Below are 23,035 nucleotides of genomic sequence, written 5' to 3'. Positions count from 1 at the left end.
ATGGATGTCGTGGGAGAAAATGAGGCCTTGCAGAAGTTCTTTGAAGGTAGGACTAATTTCAAGAGAATCCTTAACAATTTTTGATGGCAGCAAAACCAGAAATTGTTTGGGGGTAATTGAGGAAGAAAGGAGGAAGAAAAAAATTCTCTGAAAGCTGTATTTACAGTAAGTTATTGTGGAAGACAGTACCAGAATGAAGTATTACAAATGGTACAGATGTGCTGCAGTGCCATTTTCTTTGTGCTCTGGCCAGAATACCAAAGGGAAGGCAGACCCAGCAAAGCCGGCAGTACAGGTGAATTGCCTCGAAGAAAAATTGGGAAGTAACTGAAGACTCATTGCAGTGTAACACTTGTGAAATCTTAGTGATTTTCATGTGGTTAGAGATCTCACTTCCTTGTCAGTTTTAGCATGTTAGGTAAAGAGGTTTTCTTTCCCCTAATGTTCTTCTGAAATGGCCTGATTGTAATTGGTAAAATGGTAATTGTGTCAGTATCCTCAGGACCCTTCGGAGGAGTTAGACTTGGATTTTTTTGTCTTTTGGCTGGAATCATCTGTCCTCCCTTTTCTCCAAGACATTTTCTATTCAAGCTGGTCCAATTAGTTTAATAACTTTCTCTTATTTCACAATTCACTTCCTAATAGATTCCATAATAAAACTGCATTTTTTTAGACTCTCTGATAATGTGTTCAAAGGCTTTTTACTTTTATATTTTTTTTACTAAGTATTTTCTTTCCCTTCCTCCAGTTTGCACTTTGCTTTTTGTTTTGTTTTTAATATATTAACTGTTCTATTCTAAGCTGCCTTTGTTGTATTTGTTTTCCATCTATTACCTATGCAGGTATTCACTGATCTCAAAGTAACTTGGGCAACTACCTTTTCTGTTGTGATTTTCTTTCTGTGTTTTTTTTTCCCCTGCCCCTCTGTTGGCCTGGGTGAGAGGTGGCACCTGAAACTTTTGAATTTTAATTCTAAGCTAGGACAATTAAAGATTTGACCAAGGAAATACATTTAAGCCAAGAAATTTAAATTGGTGAGCTACAATCTAGAGCTGCTAGCCAGCAAATGTGGTTTTTATAGATTGTAGGAAGTTCATACAATGTTCCTTAAATTTAGTTTATGTCATGGAACTGAAAGGCTAACTAACTTCTTTTTTGCTTTGCTTTTGGCAGCATAATTCTTGTTTTTATCAGAATTTTTTTATAAATTTATATAATTATTACTTCAACTCTTTTTGGAAGGTCTTTTGGTAGTCTGTGCCAGTGTGAGGGGGAGAAGTCCTGTTGATTCCTTTTAATTACAGGAAAAGCGAAACATATTGGGATGTCATGTCCCTTCTGTAATGTGTGGCTCTGCTGTGTTCCATTAGAATGTGACAAAGGTCTGCTAAGGCCATACAGTGTGCTGTGATGCTGTTAGATGGCTGAATTTCATTATCTGGACACAGATATGTGTCAAGGCTGCAAGAGCTAATCATTCAGCATGGAGTCGGCTCTCTTGCTGTTATAAAACCATAGGCAAGTCTGAGAAGGGAGCAAGCTGAAGTTCAGAGATGGTTAGCCCTCTTTTCAAGCAGGGGTTGTGTTTACTGAACACAAAAGCAGTTTTAAGTAGTGGCATCTCTACAACTTAGCACTTCAGCTTGTGGGCTGGCTTTGTAACACTTCAATGAGGCAAAACCTCATGAAGCAAGAGTCATAAATTGCTAGTGTTGATTTGAGGGTCTCTGATTAGTCATAGCAGTGTTAGCACATTGTTTTTCAAGGCTGTGAAAAAACTGGATCTTGCAATATCAAGTGGAGAATGGTGCTACTGAGTGGTTCCTCAGTGGTTCATTTTTGGCTTATAAATGCATGAGCTGGCAGTTAATGAATCTATAGATCTGCTTTGTAAGATTATTTGAAATTCATGAGCAAAGAGTCCCCCCTCTGCCCTGTGCTTTAGTTCCTTAGAGTGCATATTTGTTGTGACACTCACTAGTAAGACGGAGTTGTCTCTACAGTATTGAAAGGGGGCAGTCTAAAACAGGATTTTTTTTTCAAGGAAGGTGAGATAATGTTTGCTTTCCTGGCAATCACTTCTTTGAATAGTTAGATAGTTAGATATTAGTTAGATAGACCTTGTAGATGAGCTATTACTCTGGGATTGGGATTTGACCTTGGCTTTTTCTCATTTAAGTAAATGGCTTTTGTCTTGTGTGGCTGGGAAGTTCTCATTTTTTTCTGTTTCATTTCACTTGCACATTAGAGATAACATCTTTGATGCAGATTTTTTTCCTATTTGGAAGAAATAGCATTTATTGAGTATTTATGATTAATAAAAGAGTATAATTAAAACATTTTGCATTTTAGAGTCAGTAAGTTCGTATTTGTCAAGGGAAAAGGAAGGTCAAAGCTCCTGACTAGCTCTTCCGCCTGTGTGTGGCAGAACAACCTGTTCTTGCTGATGTTATCAATAGTTTGAGAGACCTGGTAGAAGGCCAGCCTAGTTATGCTATTGAACTTGGTCTTTTCTGTTGTAAGGTACTTCGACATGTCTGAAATGCATGTGCTTTGACTGTGCTGTCTGTCACCTAAAGAAATCTCTTCCTTAGTGGAATCATCACTTCTTTATATACTCAAGCTTCTGCATGGGTGACATGGAATATTGATTAGAGTTTGTGGTAAATAATGGAGCCACTGAAGAAACATTAAAATAATACCCTTAAAAATAAACCACTTAAACCCCAGAGGTGCTACATACCATTTTAAGGATGAGAGTTTGAAACAGGAATAAAAAATGAAGTGAAAAATATAAAATATTGATGGTAAGATTTGTTTCTATAGAAAATGTTACTTTGGGGGGAAAAAAAAGTGTATTTTAACACAAACTCGCTCCTTACAGTTTGGAGTAACAGGTCTTCCTGAAGTTGAATAACCTAGGCTGCAATACCTCCTGGCTGGCTGCAGCTAGTTTATACTTAGAACCCTGTAACTCTGCAGCTTGTGTCAATGACAACAGGTCTGTTCCAGTCGAAATGACTGTGCACTATTTGATTTTGTGCACAATTTAAATGGCAACCAGTTCTTGGAGTCCTTTATCGTGAAATAAGGGCCTGTAAGCCTTGTAAGTAATAACTTACATCAGTGTCAGTCAATGAGGTGCAGCTGGACTTGCCATTGAGCGTATATGGTGGAGTTCATAAAGTGCTGAAGTGTCTGTAGATGGAAATCAGTTATTAGTTCTCAAGCAGAAACATATCCCTCAAGTTGCAAGGCTTTTTAGCAAACATGAATTTGTCTGTTCAGGAAGCATTTCTGAACCCTGACCATGTTCTCTGTGCTGTTTTTACATCTTGAGCTGTATAGAAGGATTGTTTCCTGTGTAAAGTAACCGATATTTTAACACTGATCTTGCTACAGATAGCTGGACTTTGCTGGAAGCTTCCTGGCATCCTCTTCTAATGTCAGGAAATTATTAGTTTAGTATTTATTTTTAGTCAGTACTATTTCTCTGTCCCCCATTCTTCACTCTCCATTTAGATACCACTGAATAGGAGGCAGCCAATTTAAATGCAGATATAGATAAGGCTACATGAAATTGTTGGGAGAATTGATCAAGGTAGGTTTTTCAGGGATTGAGATGTGGTCACAACACCATAGAGTCAAGCTGAGGAGCCAGGTGATGAGAGCTTCATGTCTGGAGGAAAGAAGGGGATTTCTGCCGAAGAGTACATGCCAAACTAAGGGGCTGGAGTTCATACTTCTCCTTGGGGGCCTGTGTCTGGCTATTGGGGACAAGCTAGGTGCGACTGGACAGGGAAACAGAAGACAGTGGAAGAAGTGACAGGTTTTAGGCTTGGAGATCAAGCAACAGAAGTATCAAGCTTACAAAGAAATGAGAAAAATATATTGTTATATGCAGCCTGTGCCTACAGTGTGTGTTCTGCAAACATCTGTGTGTGAGCCCCCTGCCATGGCACTGCCTTGTCCTTTCACCTTCATTGCATTTGTTGAGTAGTCCACTGCACAGTGACACCGAAGTTGAATGTGTCACTCAGTGCACTCTCACAGAGATGTCTGGGCACACTGTAGCATGAACTGCAAGCTGACTGCAAGCTGACTGAGGCTGTTAACTCCACATACCCTCCAGCTCTTGGCCAGGCACGTGATTCTGTGCAGGAAGCTGTGTCCACAGAGGCCACACCGCCGGGCTTGTCCTGCTGCATAGCCACAGGAAAAGCACATAACATCCAGGTGAGGGACTGTCTTGCATACTGCCCATATCTGTTAAGTACTTACTGTGATCAAATGCCTGTGAAATGGATGCCACCATTTAAAAAAAATTTACGTATGATCCAACAAGTCCTCCTCTGCTGAAACAGGTGCCAGTGCAAGCACGTGATACCACTGGCCTGGCAAGTACATTAACAAAGCTCTACAGGGCAGCAAAATGTGCCCACTGTTCCATGTACCTGCGTCACAGACACTCATTAGTGGTGGCCTGTCTTCCTGGTGTGCTTCCTTCCTCTCCCAGCACTGCTTATTCTTTCATTCTCCTCCATTTAGCTGTTCATGCAAAGTGGAGAGATTAAGAAGAAATGATAGCTATTTCTGTTATCATTACTTAGCAACAGATCTCTGAACTGTGGGATGTCCATTTGAAAGGCCTTGTCCATGTTTGATTTAGAGCTGTATTCTTTGATTCAAAAGAGCCTGTCTCTGATCTTGGTCAAAATAAAGAATTTTTGGTTGTGTGGTACAGGACAAACATTTTGTATTTGACTTCTGGCCTCAAGTTAGTAATGAAATTATATCATTCTACATGAGGGTTTGGTGGTTTGAACAGGAAGAACAGGTGAGGTAAAAGAAGGTGATTGAATAATTTTCCTGTGGACTACATTAGTAAAAGGAGAAGGGTTTGTAATTCAAGGTAGGGGGACGCTACATTCAGACATGAAGAATGAAAAGATGAGAATCCAACACGTTTGAGGAAGGTTGCTAAGGAAAGCCAGGCTCTTTTACACTCTCTAGCTGGTTTTGCAAAGTGATCTGTTCTGCTTCCACAATTTGTGTGTTCCAATTCTGCTGAGATAAGCTAGTGGGCTGCACCTATTGAATCTGTTCTCTGGTGTGCATGGGACAGGTTTGGATACAACATCAATACGTTGAGGTGCGAGGATCTATCAGTAGCACACCTCCAAATTGCTGTCCCCCAGTGAAAGGCAGTCAAAATTAAGCCTGCAGCACCAACAAATAAACAATACCTAGATTAATCTATGATGACAAAGCAATTTGGCAAATGTTTATTAGCAATATGGATTTATGTGGATTAAGACAGACAAATGAGCAAATCCTGTGTAAGGTGGTGGATTTTTAGATTCTGCTTGCATGAATGTCCTTTCTAAACACTGGATCAAGAGGGAACAGTATCAGACAAAGACATCAGAAAAGGAACTGAAGCTGTATTAGGCTAAGTGTCCTATGCACGATAGTACAGTGAGAAGACAGCAAACCCACCAAAGGCAGTGACTGCTCCTCGGTTCAGCGGCAGCGATTAACCTTTTGTGTTCTCATGTGCTGCTGTCAAACTGAGGGGACGTGGTTGGTGTCAGACTCTAGGACTGAGCCTCACAGCTCTTGATGTGTAGGCTCGACCATTTTATCGTGTGTGAAGTGGGACAGAGGCACTTGCAGCTCGAGCACGAATGTCAAGGTCCTTATCTTGTTTGCATGCAGGCCACACCTGTATTTATGGAAGGCTTGCTGCAGAGTTGGGGAGCCTGCAGAGCAGGGCTGCTTGGCTGGGTTTTTTAATGAGTGCCCGTTGACAGCCTGCAAAAGTTGTCATGAATTCCGGAAACTTTATCATCATAAAATCTGTTTGTAGCCTTCTGTTACCAAGCAACAAAGGACAAAGTACATTTAACATATTAGTGGGCTGGTTTTTTAGGCAGAATAAAAGGAAGCCACAAATCAAACATTTTTAAAGATTTATTTGGGCTTTATTTAAACTCAGATGGCGGATTTTTAAATGGAGTTTTAAATCAGAAACTCGCAGTACTTCTGAGTAGTAATGCACCAAGTGGATCTATGTAACACAATGTCTGAGCTTCAACTCAACAAACTGTTTAGACCTCAGTGTAAAAGAGTTGGAAATTATCTTCAGAACCCTTTTTCTCAGTTGCAGACTAGGGTCCTTCCTCCTGCTGGAGTAATTCCGTGAAGCCTTAATGCCATGCATTCAGTGGTGTTTGCCCAGTGCTGCACTGTCATCTGCAATGCCCCTGCACGTTGTTAAGTACTCTGCATTCCTCATCATCCTTTTTCCCAGACTGACTAAACCAGAAGCATAACGCTTTTGTTTCACATGAGACAGGACAGATTTGGTTTTCCTTTGTGTAGGACCATTGGCAGCATCACTTATTCTGAAACACTGCCAATTCCCTCTGAATTTCTGTCTTTTTTTACTTTTAACCTTAGGGCAAGATGTCCATGGAGCCTTGGAAAACCCCATGGTGGATACAAGCCTGTTGGAAGAATTCATTGGTAGTGACATAGAGTTTGGAACTTTGTAAGTATTATAGCAACATGTACTTCCTGTCCTCTTCAATTGTTTTAATTAGTGCCATGATAAAATCTGAGTTTCAAGAGGATTGTGGCTCACTTGGCATTGTTTCTTGAAGCTGCACAGGAAGACTTAGAAAAAATTAACTAAGTAATTTCAGTAATGGAAATACGGTTGTCTTCTTGCTCAACAGAACAAATGATAATGACGTCTGTGTTGATTCACAGCTGTTGAGCTAATTGTGACATTAAATGCAGAGCTGTTACTTTAACATTCCTGTAAGTACTAATTTACTGTTTGTATACAGAGTAAGTGATAAAAGTGAGACTACTGTATAATAAATTGAGAGGACAATGGAAGTTTTCCATTTGAAGGTAGTAGAGCTAATACTTAGTTCAGAGCAGAAACTGTCCATCGGTCTCTTTTGAGATTAGCTTTAAAACTATCAAAGGATCGATAGTGCAAAGGCTTATGGTCAAGGGTGGAAAATTATGTAGTATTGATCTATTGAAGACCTAAACCCCAAATCTTTCATCTAGACAACTGTCAGATGATTGTTTCAAGGCAAAACACTATTAATAGGCTGACACTTGCACTTGCCAAGAAGCATGGCAAGAAGAGATGTTTTAAAAATAATTAAACATAGAAGTTTTCATTCTAGACAGACTCACCAGCACATGTTTACTTAAAGTGGGCCAAAAAGGCTCCTACCTGCTCTAAATCATGAATAATGAATTGATTCTCTTTGCCCACACTATAAAAATAAAGAGGAATGAAGAAGATGTTGTATATAAATATCCTTTATTTTTAGAGTGACTAAATGTGTTTTAGGTTAACATTATTGAACTCCGGTATGACAACTTTAAAATGTTATTATTTTGCTTTTATACACAAAATATAGCAAAAATGTAAATGTGAATATATATGCTATTATTTAGCTTAAGTATGTTAGATATTATAGTTACAGTGCTACAAAGTACTTACATGCAAGAAAACCATCTGTAAAACTGTTATGGATTTGGAGGATGAACAGGACTTTACGCTAATACTGCAGTCCTATTTCATTATTTATAGGATTAAGAACATTTAAGAATCATTAGATCTATACAGGTCACATTATTAACCATTTGTCTGTAGTGCAGAAAATGTGTGCATTAATAGAATAAAGTCTTGTAAAAGAGCATGTCAAAATATGTCAAAGGAGAAAACTATTAAAAGCCTCCATATATACATATAAAATGCAGAATCCCATAATGTCATCTGCAATGAGAAGGATGCTGCTACCACCAAGGTCTTGGGTGTACCTTGAAATTTCCATTAAAGGTCATCTTGCATCAGAAAGGCCATCAGCATTGCATTTATTCTTCTCTTACATCACAAGTGAAGCACCATCTGATTGCCTCATCTTTTCTCACAGTAATATCTTCCACATTATTAGTGAAAGGAGAAAAGGGGTTGCCATGTCCTTTGCTAACTAGGTATTTCATTGATATACTATGTTTGTAATGTAGAATCATTTAAACTACAGATTATTTTCTTTTCCTTCAAAAAGCACAGTGTCAGTTTCAGCAGAGATACATATATATGGAATATATCCCTACTACCTCTGTACTTCAGAAATACTTTCTCCTAGAAAGTGTCTGTCTCTCTATTTTACTGAAATAATCTATGTTAAAGCAGAAATCAAGTACCCAAGGCAACATTTGAAGCCAGAATATGAACTGAATGTGCTGAAGGGAAGGTTTAGACTTTTATGTATGTATCTTTTCAAATTTTACAAAGCACAATTGGAATTCAGTATATATGGATCAAGTATCCCACAGGGAAAAAAAAAATAATTAAATATTTCCTAACTATTCAAAGTTAAAAACAAGGCTTAGAGTGTAGTCATGGTATTTAAAAGCATCAAAGAATCTATTTTGAAGGAAATTAAAGAATATTCTAATGTGGAATTTTTAAATTAATTTTTAAAGAGGATCTGTGTGGTTGAAGCTAGCCCAAAATGCAGGGTTGTAGATGTTAAAAGACCAGAAGCAATACAATTAAAAAATGCACAAGCACATGTCAAAAGTAATAGTCTGTAATCAAAAATGAAACTTCTGTCTTTACGCTATCCAAACTCAGAAATACAAAATCTGAGGTGGAAGCAATAGAGAAAATTTTACCATTGATGCTTGAAAATATTTGCGTTGTGTGTATGTCTTTACTATGATTATGATTAAGTGTCTCTTTAAGTAATTTTATTTTATTAGGCTTCTGTGAGAAAACTCAGCTTTGGTAAAGAAGGTGTGTCTCATTAGATTTCTGTCATCCTTTCTCTGCTGCAGAATTTTTAGCATAACATGCATCTTAAGACTTATGTTTCAGATTAGGCTTCAGAGCAGTGTTTGAGCTGACAATTCATAGGAATACCTGAAAGGATTGAGAATCTATTTCCATCTATTCCAAATGTAACAGAGGAACCCTCTGTAGCTCCTTTAAATGGCAGCAAGATGGCATAGGGTTTTCTCTTCCTTAAGAGAGATGAAGATGCCACAAATTTTTAACCTTTGGTCTAGAGAGAATGGGGCTTAAATCCTTTGTGAGCACTAAATGCTGACAGTCACTGGTGTGACTGGAGGTAACTGAAGAACCACTCATGAGAAGGAGGATGAAAGTCAGCAGGTTGTGAAGGGAGGATTTGGGTGAGGAGGGATGGGGGACCAGGCTTTCCTGCATGGCAGAGAGCACAGGACCACAAGAGATGGGCTGATGAAGTGTAGGTGACATTGCTCCTGTGAGAAGGGCAGCAAACATGTTGAGCAGTGCTTCTTGAAGACACTTGTCAGTAGCCTGGTGGTCCCCCCTTCACTTGCTTTCAGCATTGGTTGTTGTTGTCCTTCATGTCTTGTTGCAGTAGAAATTGAAATCTCTTTTTCATCCCTAGGCAAAGCCAGTTGCCAGACTCCCCACCGGACTCTGGGTCAGAACCATGTTCCCCACCACAGCTACAAAGTAGGTGACATGAATTTGGCCTCTCCCAGGCTTGTAGGAAGATCTTCAGCTCCTCTTCCTTGTTCTTACTTTCTTATCTGTTTATTTCCTTCAGCCCCGCGGTGTGGTGCCGTGTGGCCCAGTGGGCTTCAGGCTCCGCTCCCATGCCCATCTGTCGGGGCGCCCAGCAAGCTTCCCTGCAGGTTCATGGAGACTCACTCTGACCCCAGTGCCACGGTCTATCCTTGCAACTTCTCCCAAAGCTGCTGCCTGAAGACAGAAACTGCTGTGACTCCATGGAATCATTCTACATCCCCCAGCTGTTTGGGTTTTAATTATTCGTACTTCCAGCCTAATGCAACTCAGATTTCTGGGTAAATGATAAAGCTTTTATGCAAAGGGTGAGACATACCAAAAACGGTAGAACTTGTTTAAGACTGGTTGTAAATCCCTGTGGGTGTAGAATTTTCCACAGGATGGCAGTGTTTAGACATTTTTGAGACACTTGTGGTTGCGGGTTCTTTGAAACATCTTGATTAGGGTTTAGATTGGAAGAAGGAATGCATTTCAATTTTTAAATCAACAGAAGAAATCAATAGATTTTTCATAACTCGATTATAAAAATATTGAGGTGTTTTGCAATACCTATTGTAGAAATTTGTGCATGAGGATCTTGTGTTATAGCAAATGACATAAGAGAAAAGGAGTTGTCGTATCTATGTAAGCAAGTGAAGCAGTAATCATATACTATCTGCCATAATAACCCACCAATGTGTTCTGGATGCTCAATTATTTAAAATGTTGTGGTATTTTAATATTAACTGGTAAAAAGTAAAATTATTCAAGATAAAAGTTGTGGTTTTGATGCCAATGTCAGGAAACTAAACACCTGCCACTTATGCACTGTGGAAATTTTTTAATGGGATCAACTTCTTTATTCATGTGAAATTAAAAAAAAAAAAAAGTTTTGGAAGGAAAAAATTGGATAATTCAGTTTTAAATACCCACCAGCAGTCTCCTTCCTCAGCAAATCAGAATTTGGATAATAGTGCAGTTAAAATGAGATGAGAGGTACCTGTGTGTTCTTTTGTTATGATTCTGTAGTATCTAGATTTAAACTTATAAATGAGTAATGCAACATGTGTTTTTATAAAAGTATTTCTGCAGCATCAAGCAAAAAAAGGAAGCTCTCCCAATTACTAGGAGATGGGATTGATTCTCCAGTGCAGTCTCAGGATTCCAGACAAGGTGAGCAAGTGTGTGAAGAGGAAATTTAATGTTTTACACCATAAACAAGTGAATACTAGAGGAGCACAGCTCTTGCTGGCTCAGAAAAGGTAATTGTATTTATTAATAGTCTGTACTTCACTACCTGGTTTGGAGGAATTTACCTTTTTAGAAAACCAGGATTTATTTATCTTTGGCAAAGAGAGAAGAGCATTAGAGGTTCATGTTTCCCAAGGCTTTTCTGGATAGAATATTCTGCCCTTTTTCATATGTGAACCTCTGCCACAGAGATGATAATATATTTTGCTTACTTTGCTTGGCATTAACTTGACTGAGCAAAGAAACCATTTTTGGGTCAGCTGAACAGGGAATTAATGGGGTGGATGAGCAAAGAGATTGCCAATTCCCATTATGTCCTCCACTCTGTTTTTTTTTCTAAAAAGTGTATGCATAAGCAAGCATGGTAAAAACTGTGTGTTTTTTCCTGCCCCTTCCCCATATTAGTTTGGTTCATTATTTATCAAGAAAAAAAAAAAAGCTTATATCAATTAATGCAAAAACCTTATCAGGCATGTACAGAAATGAATCAGCATCTGTGAAGTGTCAGGCTCTCTGTAAATGAACAGTTTGTAATGACCAATATACTTGAGGAATTTTACCCATGTCTGTTAGTGAAAAATCTAAGTTGCTTGTTATTTCTTCAGAGTAAGTTATTTGTCAGCATTAAATCTATCTTTCTAGAACACTTTTAATGAGTAGCAACTCGATTTAGTAGGTTGCTTTTCCTTTGATATCTTTTGTTTAATCAGTGTTTCTTGATTGTGGCTAGTCCTCTGAGTCAACCACTGCTGAAAAGACAAGACAAGCAGACACTTCCATATCTAAAATTGCTATTGCTGTTTTTAATGCTGAAAGATATAGCTTTGAAAAAAGCTCTCTTTTGGTGTCGTTCTTAATAAAATCTCACTGACACCTGCATTGGAAAAAGAACAGAGACATGGGTGAAAATGGCATGGGGGTAATTTAGAAGTGAGGTGTGGATTTCTTTACTGTGGTGTTTTTATATCTATCTAATCTATCTAATCTATCTAATCTATCTAATCTATCTAATCTATCTATCTTTACTCTGCTGTAGGTCAGAATTGAGGGGACTTGCAAATGAAGCTTGGGCCTGAAGTGATTCTGAAGGGTCTGCCTTACTGTGCTGTCACTGGCTGTGGATGGATCTTAGTTATATGCTCAATGACATATTTTCTCCTATCCTTCCTGCACTCTGTCTCTCTTATCACATTCTCCTCTGACTTCATAAAATGTATGATATCTCAGAGGACTGGGGTTGGCCCTGTCTGTCAAAGAATTCTCTATTGTATAGGCAGAAAGCAGTAAGGAGATCAGCCAGATGTAGTGGTGAATGTGCTTGCTATTGGAAAACTGTGCCCCCTGTAGTATATTTTTCAATTCAAATCTGTAGTAGAGGGAATGGGAAACAAATGTAATTATTTTGCTTAATTGCTTCTTGCAGTGTTGCAGAGGTACAGTAGAATTCTTTCCTTCTTCCCCCCTCCACCCCCACAAAAGGAAACTATTCATCCTTTTGGAGAGAATAAAAAATAGGAAGTGCTACTTGTGTACTATTTTGCAAATCAAGAAAGCTGAAAATTTTATTTTCTAGAGCAAGAGAATATAACACAGTCTTGTGGAATAACTGCAAAGGATAATCACATTTAAATATATATGCAATGCATTTGTGATTTATATGCATGTGCATTTATGTAAATATATTTATAAAAATGTCTATGCAGGATTTTTGGCTAGTCCCAAAAGAAATAACTGAATTATCACTGTCTCTCTACAGCAACACTAAAGGACTGTGCTGCTGATGTGCAAGAATATGACAGTGATGGACAAAATGCAGCTTTGGAAAAATGCTGTCAAGCTCTTACGTGGCAACCATATCAAATTTCTCAGTGGAACAGCTTATTTGACTCTAATTACGAAAAACTGTAAGCACTGATGTTTGCACTTGAAAAAAGGTTGTTTTCTTCTGTTTTTTTTTTTTTTTCCCTTTTTTATCTGTTGTTGTAGTTTTGTAGGAATAAATGAAACATTTGGCATCCCTTGTCCTTCTTGGAAATAAGAACAGACAAGGAAGTATAAAAAGTATGATGAAATATGAACTTGCAGGTGTATCAGATAAGCTGAACTAGAAATGCTGGTTAAAATTAATGTCAGGTTTTCTGATTTCCCTTCAGGGATTTAGGGGCAAAAGAAAAGCAAGTTAAGATACCTGGTAACTTTTGTTCATTTTGTCAAATGCATTGGGGCAAGTAAATACTAAGCATATGGCACCTTTACCTTTAGTGGTCTAAAGCATTACAAGAGAACATTAGAAGTTACCAGTATTACTTCTGGGCTCGTGCAACTTAGTTCTTAATAATTATAGATGCGTGTGTGATGTGCAACTGTTTAGTCAAAGATTTAGAGTTTTCCTGTGTTAATCAAACTGTAAATAATTTTTTTTGGCCACATGATCTGGAAAAGATCAAGTTCACTTTACATCCGTGATTTTCTCCATTCTAATATTTAGCATATGAACCCTTTTAACAAATTCACCCTTTTCTACAACATTTGCCTAGTTTTTCAGGATTGGTGCAAAAAATTTGTCACTGCCTACACGGGACTAACACAGCACAGTAAATTTTAATGCTCCTCTCGCCCAACCTGCCAAAATATCTCATGGGAGTTGGGTACATATCAGTGTCATCCCTGGACACTGATGTTCTCTGTTTGCACCCAGGGGATAGGGGCATTACACATCTTAGTATGTCCCACACAACCCTTCTCCTCAGGTATTGATTGACACAACAAGAGAGCAGACCTTTACACTCCTTGGGAGCTGGATGGGCCCAGAAACCTCCAGCTGAGTTTGTGATATGATTATTCACTCTAAATGGAAGTGGCTTCCAGTTCTGTTGCACTTTCAGTCAATGACTACATGAAGGCTGTGTGCTGATGGTGGGAGATGGCTCTCCTGCCACTACCCAGTTACTTGTTGCTTCCCATACACCTAAAATTGAGGTTCCAGGTGTATTTCTTTGTGAACAAAGTCTATGTGATGCTGAACAATAAAGTATCCCGATACACGCTCTGTTGCCATTACTGTGGGAGGGGATTGAGGTGTTATTTACAGAGGAAGTCAATATTGCTTTTAAGTGAGGTCAATGGCAGTGCTGTTGTTCCAAGATGCACTGTAATTACAGCACAATGCACAGATTTTCTGAGGAGTGATCCTATATTCTGTCGGCCTCAAAACACTCACATGCTTCTCATTGCTTAGTGTAGATGGATTGATCCCATGCCTCCAAACCCATGCCTTCAAATCACTGCCCCATTTGAGGGGTATTTCTCAGGTTAATTATTATTTTCCATTTTTTTCATACAGTACTTGAATGTCTTAGTTATTTCATTTTCGCAACAAAAATACTGTTAGCTGAGGTAGATTCATTACAAAAGGTTACTCTACCTTTAATTCTGCCCTTCATTGTGTCTGCTCAGCACATTCTTGGCCCTTGTGGTGGGACTCTGTCCCAAAGATGTCTGAAGACTTAAATTTTGAATAGAAAGAGGAATTTGAAGCATATTTCTACTAGGGATGCTTGTGTGACAGGGATATCTGTTGCTACCTGAAAGATATTCCAAATTTAGCTGTACTGCTTGGTAAGACTCGTCATTCTTTTTGCACTAAGAACAAAATATATGTTTACTCCTATTTACTGTAAATTACATACTTGGAAAATTATAATGTGAAATTGCTCTTTGAGAGCCATTGTTCCAAACACTGCAGCTTGGAGATCTGGACATTTATAATTTTGCTTCTCAAGCTGCTTGCCTGTGTGTAGGCAAATAGTCTGAAATTGCATTAAGAATATCAGCTAATGAACTTGCTGACACCTAAATATGAAAAACTACTTCATTCCCTACTATGAAATATATTAATTTCATATATAAATAAAAAAGAATTACCCATTTTAGAAAAAAACTAAGTAAGTTTTACTTCTTTTATAATGAGGGTTTGAGATGGTAGAACCTTCATTATAATTTTAAATAGGAAGTAACACATGATTTAGTAATTTTGAAGTAGTTACGAAGTAGTTTTCTCTTTATTCCCCATCCCAGGTAATCAATCAAGTTGTTTGAAAGGGGACTTCTGTTCATAATTTATAAAACAATAATAAAATCTGTGTATTTCCTATGAAGTCTGTACATTTTGATTTTATGGAAGAGTAATGAAAATCTGTCTTCAGTAATTGTGTTAATGAGAGGTTCTCAGTAGCATCATACAATATTATCATGATCAAACTTCCGTTAACAAGAAAAGTCAATGTCTATATAAGAGAACCTTGCCACGTAGTTCTGTTTTTTCAGAATTATCCATTGCTTAAATCAGGGGACTGGAAACATTGTTGGGATGGTGAATTCACTGTCTCTAATAGAAAGATCTTTTGGTACCTTCCCTTGTTTCCTGTGAATTACAGAGACAGAATACTCTTGCTCTTTGGGTGGCGAATTGCCCTTTGAAGAAATAAAATACAGCTGCTTCAGCCAGAATAGGATGGACAACTTATACTCAGGCCAGAGGGTTGATACCTATAGCTTTTCTTTTAGCTTAAGGAAAGCCATATTGGAATCCCAGCAGCTTCTGCAGAAGCACTTGCTGTGGGAACTTGTGAACAAAGTGGGGAGTCTTGCTGGCTCATTAGCTGGTTGTCTGCAGACTGCTGTTTGTAGCAGTGTTATAATGAATGATTGAATACATTAAAAGGTTGATTTGTGGTCCTAGGTGCACACAGTTCCTTTATATCTGATTTGTAAGTGATGGTTATGTAAGCCTCTCAGCCTCTGGTTTCCAAATATTTTGTGTTCAGACTAAAATTAGAGGACATTTTATATGTGTTTTTATTTTTACACCTTTGACAGTCTAAGAAGAAAATCCTGGTAGAAATGGTGATTATAACAATGTCTTTTAGTCCAGTTTTGTCACTAAAAATCAGATGGATTTTGGACCACATTAAAAAAAAAAGGAGCTCAAGATGTCACTCAAGTATGTTGGTACTTAAAGTTGCTATTCCTTCTTGTTTTTGTAGACCTACTGTAGGATATCACATTGTCACAGATAAAGGATTTAACTTTTCAGCAGCAGATGATGCCTTTGTGTGCCAAAAGAAGAATCATTTCCAAATCACAGTTCATATTAGAATCATTGGACATCCAAAATATGTCAAAAGTCAGCAGGGGAGGAAACCAATAGAGAAGTTTTACTTGAAAGCTTATGGAATTAAGGCAAGTGTGTCTTCTCTTTGAGATTATTATTTTTCATTGTCCATGTAGTGAGGTAAATAATTGAAGTGAACTCTTTTCTTAGTAGTTTTTGACCAAGAACATGTAGCTATCTTATGTAGGTTCTATTCTCCTCTGCATTTGTGCTTGGGCATGGAATGAGCCAATAACAGTCTGGATTCAAAAAGCATTTTTTCTTTTGTAAATTAATGCTCTTTGTTTTGTTTTTTTTTCTCTCAAATTACATCTGCAGAAAGACTTGGGTCTTCAGATTAGATGTCAATTATCAATTGATCAGGAGTCAGTTCCTCTATTAATTTCTATGTCGTTCCACTAGAAATGAGTGCATTTTCACTGTTTTAGGAACAATTTTCCTATTAATGTCTATTTCAATATTTATGTATTCTAAAATTTTATATTCTTGTAATTTTTGAAGATTATTTTTGTTTTATAGGTGGAAGCTCCAAATCAAACAGTTCTTATTGAGCAATCTCAATCAGATCGAAGCAAAAAACCTTTTCATCCTGTTAAGTAAGATTTCTGAGAAAATTATTCCATCTTGTTTCAATATGTCTCATTTGTTTGAAATATGAAGCAGTTGTTTCTTGGAATCTCACAGTAGCTCTGAACCAGTTTTCTGATTTTTATCCAGATTTCATTGTGGTTGCACAGATAGAATCACAGTAGTAATATATACCTGATCACACTTCATTAAGGAAAATTTTCAACAGCTTTACAGATGTGTTAAGTATGTATATTCAAAATATTTATATTCAACTAGAAACACTCTTTTACACTTCTTAGAGCTGTATGGCAGATGCATTTCCAATCTTAAAAGATGTCAGAATGTTCCTGTCCTATGTAGGCATGAGATACATTTACAGTGCTTTTTAAGGGAGAGTGACTCTGACAGAAACACAGGTGCAGTATCTTTCTGGAGCTCTGCCATTCTTGAGCATTTAACTCACTGGCAGAATCAATGTTTATTCTTCTGGCATAACTTTCTTATGCTGGAGCTGCTCTGTTCTCTATAAATAATTAAATAAACTTTATAATGTGAAGAGAGAAGACAATGTCAAGTTAGGGCAGTGCTGGGATAACGGCTGCACTATATTATCACCGAAACTGAATTTTGAGCTTGGAAGAGGAGCTTGATTTTAATTATATTGCCTCTCTCATGACATTTTTCTTCCTTTTGTGTACTAACAAATAGATTCTGTGTATATGTAAATTATTTTTTGTGTGACTGTTTGGTGAACTGTAGTTTTATCTATACAGACTCTTCATTTGTATTATTTATCCCGTACTAGAGGACTACCACTATGTATTTGAGACATAGGTGTCTACTGTGTGCTTCCAGACATGTCAATTAGGTGCAGATGAAAAGAAGGACAAGCAGTAAGATCTCTTAGTTTTACTGTGGAAATTCAAGTCCAGTAATAATCAAGCAGTTATTAATCCTGTCAAAGCAGCAAATAGCCATCCTACTGAACACATACAGTTTTATTATATTCAGGACTGAGTACAAACAGACCAAGAAACATAAGACTCTTATTACTGAGAACAGTTTCCTACTGCTGATGTTTTATCCTGTTTATCTCCTTGATGTAGTCACTGTTTTTAATACATTTTTAGAAACCAGGGTTACTGCATTTTTACTGGGGTTCCTCTGTTTTATTTTATTTGTCTGTTTTTCTCAGAACTGTTTTAATGAGTTTGCAGAGACCTGGTTTGAGCAGATAGCTCTCCAAATACTTACTTCCCTGATTCCTTTTCTGTTTTAGAGTTGATCTGCCAGGGGACCAGATAACTAAAGTAACACTGGCACGGCTGCATTTCAGTGAAACAACAGCAAATAATATGAGAAAAAAGGGGAAACCTAATCCTGATCAGAGGTATTGATACAGCTAGCTGGCCTGTGTGTAGAAGCAGAAAAGAGAATGTCTACTTTAGAATGGAGACAATGTTTGTGAAAAATTTCTGCTACCAAATCTGTTTTTTTTTTTCAAATTCTGTCATGCTTTTAAGCACTTGGTATGTGCTTAAAAGCTCCTTTTGCTACAGTCACAGCATGATATGAGAATAAAACTCAAACTTCATCCTCATAGTTAGAGATAGTTTCAGGAAATCATAGCCAGAATAATGGCTGACAAAATTGGAAAGCTATAAAACCCAAATAATGATAACTTTCTTCTGAGGCAGGAAAGGTTTTCATCTTTGAGGCTTCATTATTTAAATTCATAAACATTACTGTATTGTTTGCTGATTTGCAGTGATTATGGGGTTTGTAAAAGCATATTTCTTAGTAGTTAAGGAAATATTTTTTCTTTTATATTGTAAGAAATACATTTAACAAACATTTTCTATTGTTTTACGTATCAATAGTAACAGCTGTATTTAAAACTTTTTGTTTCTGTGAGAAAGAATTACTTCAATTATTGTCCTGATTAAATCAATTTCAAATTAGATACTTCATGCTGGTAGTTGGACTGTATGCTGTCTCTCAGGACCAGTTCTACTTACTATCTGCAAATGTCTCTGAAAAGATCATTGTGAGGGTAGGTATAAATTTGTATTACTTTCATGTAAAAGTATTTAATGTTTTGATATTCACAGGAGATTGAGGGGTCATGGTTGTTTGGGATAAAAATTACCACTGAGTCAAAAAGATTGAGGAAAAAACCTACAGTTGCACATTATATGAATATGTTTTCTTTTAATTACCAGGAATTAAAAAATAAGTAGAGCCTATGGAAGAGCTTTAAAAAGAAAGCTTGTTATGAGTTCCAATACAAAAATATACTGATTTTTCCAGACTATTTTTTTAATTTGTGGTGAAACAATTTACTTCACTGGCTAGGAATTTTGTAAAAGCTTTCATTAGCTAGAGTCTTCATTTTCCAAGGAGGATGAGAAGGAAAAAAAAGTAAGGAAAGAAGGTCAAGTAGCTCAAGGAAGTTTAAGACCTATAGCTTTGCTTTTCCAGTGTGTTTCCAGAGTTCCCCACCTCTCAATTTGATGAGATTAGCTCATGAGATAATCTCTGATGAGATTATATAAGTAATATAGGTTTCAAATTAACAAAAGGAAGAATAATTTATTTTCCTCTTAACTGTTACTTTTCAGTTGCCTGGTTCATTCACAGGACATTTTTCTTTTAGTACTCAGCTTTAGCCTGCAGTTAGACTCAGAAAAGAGGAAAAACCTAGATCTGTAGTGTAACAAGAGCTATGGAGAATTAGGGTTAGGAGAGAGAGAAAACACAGAGCCCCAGAATGAGTGAGATTGCAAGGGGACTGCCAAAGGAAGGTGGGGGCTGCTGAAAGTTTTCAGTCCTGGACCCTTTTTCTTGTGATGAGTGGGTAGTAGTTGCTAATGTTTGAACTGGGCATAATCTGGAGTTATAGTTATTTCTAGGGTGAATACTGTGTATAGGGCTTAGAAAGATAGGAAGTATGTAAGGTGGGAAATATGTGGCAGGGCTGCAAAAGATGGAGAGGGTGTCTGGCAGACTGCAGTCCACTGAACTTTTTCATGTCGATCAGTTGAAGAGCTGCTTCTTGTTTGCATGGACTCTTTCTTAGCCCTTGGTTTATGGAGAGGAATAGGCTTAGCATTTTGGCTTGGAGTCAAGCAAGACCAAAAGCTCTGGTGCATTAAGTGGAGCTGGGAAGAGGCTTCTCAAAGAAGTTGAGGGCTGTCAAAGCTTTTAGTCCTGGCATTGTTTTTTTGCAGGCCATTTCTTGCATCCTTTTTGGCAGCCCATCATTTGCCTAGGCTTTACAGCTATGGTTTGGCATTTGGAGAGAGCAAAAGAGCAAATCTCCAGCACGTGGGGTGTTGCTCGGGGGTTTCCAAAGGAAGATGGGAGCTTTCAGATGGTTTCAGTCCTGTCTCCTTTTTCATCTGAGCATCCTCTTGTGCTATAAACCCTCTTTCTGTAGTTAAAGATAGGTCTTTGGGGGGCATTTTGGCCCAGAGCTCATTTCTGGGTGGAGCTGTGAAAAGGCTTTGAAAGCAATGTGTGGAGTTCAGCACAGTATTCTGCCCTGCTGAGAAGTTTTATCATCCTGGCTGCTGCTGTGGTTTTTTTTGCTTCAGAATGCTGAAGCAGTGTTTGCATCATTCCTACACACATTTTATAGTTATTTTCCTTTATTTGTCCATTAATTTCCACAGTCTTGTCTTCATCTGAATTTATCTTTCTGGATCTGACAGTGTTACAGATATTACATTTTGGGGAAGCTGTTGAATTTTCACATTTGTCTCATACTTGTTACTTTACAGGATACATATATTTTTATGTAAGATTTAAAAATTTACATTTTCCCACTTTTTAATATTAGATTCTTTTGAAATTTCAAGGGAAGAGGGCTTCTTCAATGTATGCAAGACAGTTTTTGAACAGAAATTCACAGAATGGGATTTTTCAAGCCTGGCATCTGTTTCAGACAAAGGAAAAAGAAGGCAGTAAGGCAGAAACATCAAGAGGCTCTGAAGTGGTGAAAATACTAACAGGAAAGATAGAAGGGGGAAAAAAAGTAATTTTCTAGCTGTCTAACAGTGACAGGATAGAGCAAGTCAGCCTCTGGCCACCTTAAAGTGGCAAAGCCATGCAAATGCACTGCGAGAAAAAGCAGCTCATCTTTGGGCCCTTTATACACTCCAACACAACAAAGCTACCAGCTGAGCTGTGCTTGTCAGACATATCAGATCATGCTCCAATTGTGACAAACAGTGGTGAGTACACAGTGCCAGGCCTTGTAGCTGGCAAAGCCTTGTGAAAGCCTGGCTTCTTTTTATCATGATTCTGCTTTGGCCTGAATTCAAAGTTAAAATAAAAACCAAAAAACACCCCAAAACAATAAACAACCCAAAATTATCTATTGAAATCAAATGCCTTTTCTTGTTTTACACATTCTGTTGTTTTATTGGTGTTCTTTAAAAGACCCTGTTTCCTTGACATGAAATTTTTAGTATGAGTTAATTTAAAACATTACAGAGGATTTTATGAATCATGTGTGTTTAATCTCTGCCTTGCTTTCTCTTTTCTGATTTCCAGTCTCAGCTACAATTTAGTGGTAGGTAAAGAATGGTTATGTGGTATAATGTCAAAATTTGGAAAGCTTTGAACATTGTCAATTTAGCTTAAGGTGCTAATAAAGTAGAATTCAAAGGAAAAAAGCATGAGGCCAGTGCTCTGTGAGCAGAAACACTTAGAAGTAACTCCACTCTGTTTTTTTCTGTTAGTTTATTAAAAAGCTCTTGAATACAATTTCAATATTTAAGATTCGGCTTTTCATTTCCCCCGAATTTCTAATAGAATAAACAACAGTGCATCTATGCTATACTGTATCTTTAAGCAAAAAATTTTCTTCCAGGCATCTAACCCAGGGCAGTTTGAGAATGACAGTGATGTACTGTGGCAGCGAGGACACATTCCAGAGACAATAGCCTATCATGGTCGAGTAGGAATTAACACAGATGCACCAGATGAAGCGCTGGTTGTCTGCGGAAATGCCAAAGTTATGGGCAGAGTCATGCACCCATCTGACAGCCGAGCAAAACAGAATATCCGGGAGGTGAGGGCCTTGCAGTATTTGGGGCACTTCTGTTTGTACCACAGCACGTGTGGATCATTGTTCTGACACAGGAAGCAGCTCCTATATCCTGGCTGTGCTGAAATGCTGGCTTAAAGAAACCGGATGTACCATTGTGCTCTGTAGAACCATCAGCTGCACTTTGGCCATCAGCTAGGCTTTGGAGAAGGCTCCTGTAGAAGCTGGGAGTTGTCAAACAGAAGGGGAGCTGGCAATAAAATTACAAATAGCATTCTGGTGGTGGGGAATAGGAAGGTTGTCTGTATTTTTCAATGTGATGATTGGCCAAATAACTGTGTCAGGCTAGTTGCTCTCTCAGTGGTGCCCTAGATGCTGTAGTCATAGATTGCTTAGTGCTGCAACATGTAAATCTTGGTATTTTTCCAACTAGGTCGATACAAATGAGCAGTTAAGAAGAATAACACAAATGAGGCTGGTGGAATATGACTACAAGCCTGAATTTGCATCTGTTATGGGAATAAAAGATACCCATGAAACAGGTATAAAGTCAGTTCTGTTCCCATTTTTATTAACATCTACTGATATTTATTGTGCCATAGTGTCTTTTAATATTTCATCCTCATTTTTTAGGTTATCGTAATTGCACACTTTGCTGTGTACCTCTTGTGGTATAAGAATGCCAAAATTAGGTATTGCTTGTAATTTTACAACTTCTGTTTCAATTTTTAAAGATGGGAAATTTATTTTCCAGAGGTTTAATGAGGATGAAGTATGTGCTTACAAACAATTTTGTTCTTTCTGCAGAGAAATGAGAATTCGAAAGGTTTCTTTTTTTTTTTTTTTTTTTTTTTTTTGTGGAATGGAATAAAAACCCCCTGAAAGTCTATATTTTCCTACCACTGAGAAATTCCAGATGATTTTTTGCTTTGCCTGTAGTTTTTAGAATGGTCAGCAGGTATGCCAGTGTGTTTCCTGACATTCATTTTTGTTACTTCCTGAACAGGAATAATAGCTCAGGAAGTGAAGAGGCTTTTACCTGAAGCGGTTAGAGAAGTTGGAGATGTTGCTTGTAATGATGGAGAAAAGATAGAAAACTTCCTCATGGTTGACAAGGTATGGTCTTGAGGGAGAAAGCGGGGATGTGTATTTAGACTGCTCTTTCATGTGGGGAGCTATGAGCACATGCTGTGCCCCATAAAAAGCTGTAGCCCCCCACGTGTGTTACAGAAATGGCGTTCAGCAAATTGAGAAAAACAGAACTGCCAGCTGTTAATAAAGGGCTGAATCTTTTAACGACAAGAGGTGACTATATTAAAACTGATTATAGTACTATATAAACATACAGTTAATAAGAAAAACCCCTATCTTTTCTGAATAAAAGTGGATAGTG

General features: G+C 37.7%; 1 protein-coding gene across 1 annotated transcript in view; it reads left to right on the top strand.

The window, feature by feature from the left end:
* LOC131592090 (myelin regulatory factor-like protein) overlaps positions 1 to 23,035 on the top strand; it is a 37,313-nt gene continuing 14,278 nt past the window's right edge. Inside the window, exons 1-13 of the mRNA XM_058863367.1 lie at positions 1 to 46; positions 6,463 to 6,553; positions 9,474 to 9,541; positions 9,636 to 9,894; positions 10,677 to 10,768; positions 12,603 to 12,750; positions 15,892 to 16,087; positions 16,539 to 16,615; positions 17,869 to 17,979; positions 18,552 to 18,642; positions 21,466 to 21,666; positions 22,076 to 22,184; positions 22,649 to 22,758. Coding sequence (XP_058719350.1) covers positions 1 to 46; positions 6,463 to 6,553; positions 9,474 to 9,541; positions 9,636 to 9,894; positions 10,677 to 10,768; positions 12,603 to 12,750; positions 15,892 to 16,087; positions 16,539 to 16,615; positions 17,869 to 17,979; positions 18,552 to 18,642; positions 21,466 to 21,666; positions 22,076 to 22,184; positions 22,649 to 22,758 — 1,599 coding nt within the window. The remainder of the gene's footprint in view (positions 47 to 6,462; positions 6,554 to 9,473; positions 9,542 to 9,635; positions 9,895 to 10,676; positions 10,769 to 12,602; positions 12,751 to 15,891; positions 16,088 to 16,538; positions 16,616 to 17,868; positions 17,980 to 18,551; positions 18,643 to 21,465; positions 21,667 to 22,075; positions 22,185 to 22,648; positions 22,759 to 23,035) is intronic.

This window comes from Poecile atricapillus, chromosome W, assembly GCF_030490865.1.
Source record: "Poecile atricapillus isolate bPoeAtr1 chromosome W, bPoeAtr1.hap1, whole genome shotgun sequence".
Taxonomy (NCBI): Eukaryota; Metazoa; Chordata; class Aves; order Passeriformes; family Paridae; genus Poecile; species Poecile atricapillus.
The sequence above is the reverse complement of the archived record's forward strand: the minus strand, read 5'-3'. Positions and strand labels throughout refer to the sequence as shown.